This window comes from Monodon monoceros, unplaced genomic scaffold (assembly GCF_005190385.1).
Source record: "Monodon monoceros isolate NGI ecotype Baffin Bay Population unplaced genomic scaffold, NGI_Narwhal_1 Super_Scaffold_10, whole genome shotgun sequence".
In the NCBI taxonomy this organism is placed as follows: domain Eukaryota; kingdom Metazoa; phylum Chordata; class Mammalia; order Artiodactyla; family Monodontidae; genus Monodon; species Monodon monoceros.
In genome coordinates, this window is record NW_021703766.1 from 40,938,307 (window position 1) to 40,944,705 (window position 6,399).

Consider the following 6,399-nt stretch of genomic DNA (forward strand, 5'->3'; position numbering starts at 1 on the left):
ACAGAAGAGTAAAGCCTTGCCCTTCCCGCCAGCGTAGGAAGGAAAGAAATGGGATATCGCCTCTGCCCAGGCAAGGATGCTGCCCCACGTCTGTGGAAGGCCTGAGGGTGCCTGGAAGGTGAGGTTTCATGGCTGAGCAAGGTCCGGGTTTCTGCTCCCCCTTGACCTGTTCCGTGAGTGGCTTCCTGCTTCCTCCCCCCCCCCCCCCCCCCCCCCCCCCCCCCGCCCCCGGCACTGCTCCCTCTCTTCCCATGAGGAGCTCTTGGAGGAGGCCTGGCAGGTTCCTGCCTGGGAAGGAGGGGGCGGAAGACCTGGGAGGGGCAGACGCTCCTCACCAGTCCCAATGGCTCATCACGGGTGTCAGGGCCAAACCCCATGTTCACAGATTCCCAGGAGATCCAAGAGATAAGGGTGACATCGTGACACTGCTCAACCATTAGGAGGCATCTGGTGCAAAGGGGCGCCTCCCTCTCTCCCTTCTGCCCTTGCTCCTTCCCTGGAGGCTGGCTCTCCTGAACAGTGCTTTCAGGGGACAATGGGCTCGAGTGGCCTACTGAGGACGTGAGGTCCCTGTTGCCTCCCATGGGAGAGTACAAGAGAGAGGCATCCAGGCATGTTGGACTTGGTCCGTGGCCAGGTCTTGGTCAAAGCTGCTGCCTCCAGGAAGCCTTCCTTGGTGGCCTCTACTCACACTTTGAACTTCCCCTTATTGCTCTGTCACCCTTGAAGCTCATCTTGGGCCCACAAGGTTGTGCGTTTCCCCGGTACACAGTAGGCATCCAATAAATACTTGGTGTGTGTTCGGTGCCAGGCACTTGAAGTGGGTCTTCATGAAGGCAGGAGGGGAACCGTGGGGGCCCTTCAGGAAGCAGTGAGGGGTGAGGAGCCCCCCACTTGGGAACCCCTCTGACTGGGCACAGAGCACGTGCTGGGCAGGTTCACCCCATGCTGCCCTCTCCCCGCAAGCAGGCTTCTCTGTCTACTGGGGACCCCACTGGCCCCATCCCTTTCCTGGGGCTGACTTGTCCCCAACAAAGCCTGCCTTGGACCTCAGGATCTGCAGCAGGAGCGTTGCCCTTTTGTGAGCTGACGGCTTTGAAAGAGGAAACCCCTGGAGATGGGATAGTGGGACACAAGGGGGGAGGAATGAGGGCAAGAGGCGTGCCCCTCCCCCACTTGTCTTGGGATCTGTTCTGGGGGCAAAGGGGGAAGCCGAGGCTTGGCCCCCTCAAACAAGAAAAACTGGAATTAGCACTGAACTCAGAGAGGGTTTGCTGGGGCCTAGCAAGCTGTGGCCTGCCCCAGGCCTCTAGGCAGGCGGTGGGGCTCTGCGTCCTTGGTTCCCAGGCGGCGGGGCAGGCTGCCGCCTCCTCATCAGGACTCGCAGCCTTTCTTCCGCCGAGGGCGGCCATGGGTGTGGAGGAGGCAGGACACCGGACGGGGAGACAGAGGGCGGCCGAGGGGGTGGGGGAGTGGGGCGGGAAGGGGGCAAGTCACCCGGCTAACCACACAGGCAAAAACTTTCAGAATTTGAAAAGAATGTGTAATTTCTTGAAACGGTCACAGCCCACATTGGCGTATACCGTCAGCTGCTCAAGTGAACGCTCTGCAGGGGAAAACAGAAGGTAAACGGTTTTGCCTTTTACCCTCAGAGAGGGTCAACTCTGAAAGCCCTGCCAGCCTCCTGGGCTACCTCCCCCCAAGGCCCTGGTTTTTCAGGCCTAAGGGCGTGCCCTCCCTTGGTTGGCCATCACCGCTGCTAAGGGGCTTCCGGGTGCCTGTCCTCACGGGGCGGTCATTGGAGTCGGGGGCTTGGTCCAGGGTGGGCACAGTGGGGAAGCACTTGCTGGGGCTGGCTCCTTGCCGGGAAGTAGGTGAGGAAGGGCCGGACATCCGGCGCAGGCCTGCGGTGGGTCCCCCTTCTTAGGTGGGCTGGGGCAGGGCAGGTGAGGAAGGCCAGGTGGAGGGCTCCCTTCAGGGCCCCGTCGGGACAGGCTGCAGCCACATGGGCCAGAGCTAGTGGGGAGGGGTGGACGGTCCTACCGCTTGTGGCCTCTACCTGCCCGCCCACGGTCCCGCCGGAGGGCTGGGGCAAAGGAAGGTGTGAGCGACGCTGCTCCTGAGCTGGAGCTGTCAGTGATCTGGAAGTAAGTCGTGGTCAAAGGGCCCCTGGAGCCTGGAACCCTGGGGCAGGCCTGCCCGAGTCCCAGAGAGGCCGTGGCAACTTCAGGCAGAGGGCCCCCCTTTCGAGTCCCTCTCCTCCTCCCAGGGGCTGATGAGAGGCCACACCAAGGCCCCGTGACACCCCACACACCCCTCCCCCTGCCACACACCCAGAGACTCTTCAGGCTTCGGCATTCTCTGCTTGGAGCCTTGTCCTCCTTTGGGCATTTATTTGCCTTGGTTGGGAGAAGTCACCCCTTTAATGTAGAGAGGGGCTCAGGATGGGTGGAGAGCTAATGAAAGTCAGGCTCTCAGCCAGAGAACATGCTGTGATTATTTACAAATGTGACCTGGCCCACAGAAAACCTTGGAAGTAGCTTTTCTGGTTTTAAAAAGACACCAAAACTGACTTTGATATGTTTATATTATAGATATAATACATAAAACATCTAGCATGAAACTCTATGTTCTCCCCAAAGAAGAGAACCAAGCCAGCCTTCCCTGATCCCAGGCCCAGCGATCTGATCTGTGAGTGCTGGCTGAGGCCGCCTCCCTTCCAGACCGGGAGCCAGGGCCTCTGCGGGGGACAAAGCTGTGGGCAGCCCGGGCTGGAGGGGACCGAGGCCCACAGCTACCCCCAGGGAAAGCTGAGGGGAAAGGGGAGGCCCACCTCACCTCTTCGGTTCCCCTGGGAGCAAAAGCAATCCCAAAACCAAAAGGCAAGAGAGCCGCAGACCCTCCCTGCAGCTGCTGACGAAGAGTCTCATTTTGGCAAGTATCTGAGCAAAACCAAAACAAAACAAAAACCAAATAAAATGGTGGTTTAGCATAGACGTGCACATTCACATTGCACAAGGCACCGCTGGGACACAGAGAGGCCAGATACAAGTGTTGATATCGGCTGATAAAGCAAAATATTTGGAAAGCTTCTCATAACTTCGGTCCCTCTGGGATGGACGGATTGTGCCTCATGTTTGTATGGCAATGCTGGCGACACACAGTACAGACAAGGCTGATGGTCCCAGTGTCCCTTCACCACCCCCCTACTAACCCCCAGACCAGATCTCTAGGTTCCCCTCTCCCACCAGGCCACCACTCCCATGAACATACGTCCTCATACCTAACCCACGACCTGGCTTTCTGATCTGACTGGGGGCGGGAGGCTCCCACTGGTCACCTGGTGACACCCATCTCAGTGAGCTCTGCCCAGAAGAGCCCAGCCTGTTGCAGGCTGGGAGTTTAGAGGCAAGGAACTAGGGACCCTCCACCTTCATGTAGAACTAGGGCAACAACCTTAGGTTCAAAGCCCCAAGTCCCTGTGTTTCCTCCCCTCCAAGGATAGGCGCTCAGGAGCGGCTGGGGCCGGCTTATCGGGATCTCTGCTCCCTGAACCTTCCTCCTGCCGGGGGTTGGGGGGGGGGCTGCACCCCTTCTTCTCTCGCGAGGTCAGGAACCCTCCAAATAAAATGACAAGGCACATATTTGCTCCCCCTACTCGGTAGGAATCGGAGCCGTGAGTTTGCGTTTCCAAGGCACAGGGTTATTCCTTTAATACTAGAGTTGCCGGGCTCCCGGCTCTGCCCCACGGCGCTTCTCCTCTCTCTCTGACCCCTCATCTTTGACGCACCGTGTCGGGCGCAGAGGAAGGCCAGGGGTACGCGCGGCAGGCCAGGCTCTCAGGCTGCACCGGAATCTCCTAGTCCTGGCTTGCGCGGCTCGGGCAGTCTTGAGATCCGGCGACCCGAAACCACTCCCTGGGTCCCAGCCAGCGGCCGGCCCAGGGCGGTCCCGCCGCCGCGCGCCTCACGCGCAGTTGCCCATGGCCTTGACCAGGGAGCTCTCAGGCAGCTGGCGGAAGATGCCCCGCAGCGTGTCCAGTTCGCGGCTCAGTTGTTCCACCCGCTTGCGCAGGCGGTCATTGTCACTGGTCAGCTCCAGCACCTTCTGCTGCGTCTCCACGTTGCGCTGCTTGGCCTTGTCCCGGCTCTTGCGCACCGCGATGTTGTTGCGCTCGCGCCGCACCCGGTACTCGTTGCTGTTCTTGTCCACGGACTTCTTGCCTTTGCCCGCGCCGCCGCCGCCGCCGCCCGCGCGGATGTCTGGGTGCCCGACGGCCAGCCCCTTGAGCGCGCCGCCGGGGCCTGGCAGGCCAGCGGCGCCGAGCGCGGGCGCTGGGTGCGGGCTGGGCACGGGCGTGGGCGGCGGCGTGGGGTGGCCGGGCTGCAGGTGCATGGTGGTCTGGCCGCAGTGCGCGATCTGGAACTGCAGGTGCGGGGCGGCCAGGTGAGCGGGCGGCGGGTGTGAGTGCTGTGGTGGCGGCGGCGGCGGAGGCTGGTAGGGAAAGAGGCCGGCCAGCGCCAGCTGCTTCGCCTCGTCCTCCTCGCGCGGCTCCTGCTTGATCACCAGCGGCCGTAGAGCCGGCGCCCCGACGCGCTCGTACAGGGGTTCCAGCCTGCCGTCCAGGTAGCCGGCCGCCGAGCAGCCGTAGCCCGGCGGGGGGCCGTGCGCCCCTCCGGGCATGACGGCGCCGCCGGGGCCCACGGGGGCGCCCGGGTAGTCAAAGTCGCCGCCGCCTCCTGCGGGGGCCGCGGCCGCCTTGGCCTTCTCCTGCTGCCGGCTGTGCTGGAACAGGTCGGCCAGGAACTCGTCGTTGAAGGCGGCCGGGTCGATGTAGGCGCTGATGTCGATGGACGTCTCGTGTTCGCAGATGCCGCCCAGCGGCTCCGGGGCGGCAGGTGGGGCTGGGGGCTGCGCGGGACCCGCGCCCCGGAGAAAGCCGAAAGCGGCGCTGCTGGGCGCGTGCGGGGGGCTCTGGAGGTGGCTGCTCATCGGGGGCCGCGGCTCCGCCTCGTAGAAGTCGGCCGACTCCATGGGGGAGCTAAAGTCCTCCCGGCATGGCGAGCCTCGGCGGCCTCCAGCCTGCGCGGGGCGCCGCTGCTGCCGCCGCCCACCCGGAGGCCCTACTCGCTCGCGCCCGCTCAGCTCCCGGTCGCGAATGGCCAGGCCCGCGCGGGCCCAGCATTTATACCGGGTTGGTGGTCGCCCTCTAGTGTCCAAACCCGCCGTGGACCTTCGCCGACGACGGAGCAGCACCTCCTGGGTCTTAGCGCCTGCGGTCTGCAGAGGGCGGCGAGTGAGGCTAGAGCGCAGCGCTGGCGGGGAGGGGCAGCGGTGCAACGCCCACTACCTCCTGCGCCGCCAGCCGAACCACGACCGGCGCGCGGTGCCCCACCCTCGGCAGAGTTGTCGTCCCCACGCACACGTGGTCGGTGGCAGGGCCCCCTCCTCTAGCCTCCGCAGGGCACCCAACTCCAGCAAACGGTCGGGGAGTCCGGGAGCACCCAGGCGCCGCGCAGGGGGGTGGGATTGGTTGGGGGTGGGGTGGGGTGGGCAAGTCTTCGTCTCTGAGCTTCTCTGGCGCAGACTCGCTTTAAAAGCTAGAACTAGTCCTGTCCGGGTCCGGGCTCTCCGGAAGGCGGCGGCGTAGAGAAGGGGTGGGGGGCAGTTTGGGACGTGCGGCCCAGCGCACACTGCCGCGTGGCGAGGCCGAGGGCAGAGGCCCGGAGCGCGGGGATTTTGCGACTCTCTCTGATCTCCAGGCGTCCTCACCGACTCCGCGCAAAAGTACCTCTCCCCCGCTCCGCCCCTCCCAGTACTCCGGGGTCCCACGGCCCCGCAGTGCAGGGCGCTAGGACCCCGCGGGGAGCGGAGGGAAGGAGAGGCGGCCGCGGCGGGGCTGAGGACCCGGCTGGTCCACCCGCCTGGGCTGGAAAACCTTTTCTTTTTGATTACTTCTCCTAGCTGGAGCTCTAGGTGTTGCTAGGTGCACGGAGTTGGCGCTGCTACCCGGCGCGGGGCCGCCAACTTTTTCCTGCGGGACGGGCCGAACTGGATTCCCCGGCTGGGGTGCCGGGGCGAGGGGGGGACGCACAGAGGGAGGAGGCGAATTTGACTCCCAGACGGGGATCCCGAAGCGGGGCCGGCGGTCAACGGAGCTGCAATCCACAGCCTTCTCCCCTACGCCCCATTCAGGTGCTCTCCAAGGAGGGAGCAGGGGTGTCGAGGGAGCCGGGGCCTCCGAGTCTCTGCGGCCCAGGGTCCGAGCACCTAATGAGAGAACCCTGCAGGGTGGTTCGCGGGGCGCTGGGTCCCCGGAATCCTGGGGAACAAGGCGGTCCGGCCCCGGTGACCCCTGGGCGCCACGCCGCCTCCGCACTCGTTGGTGCCGGAGGAAGG

At 64.2% G+C, this 6,399-nt stretch overlaps 1 protein-coding gene across 1 annotated transcript; it reads right to left on the reverse strand.

Annotated features, from left to right (window-relative positions):
- Nucleotides 1-2,586: 2,586 nt before the first annotated feature.
- On the reverse strand, nt 2,587-5,200 carry CEBPA (CCAAT enhancer binding protein alpha). The gene has a single exon (XM_029236941.1). It carries the CDS (start codon nt 5,032-5,034, stop codon nt 3,967-3,969), a length of 1,068 nt encoding a protein of 355 aa, XP_029092774.1. The 5' UTR covers nt 5,035-5,200; the 3' UTR covers nt 2,587-3,966.
- Nucleotides 5,201-6,399: the final 1,199 nt, after the last annotated feature.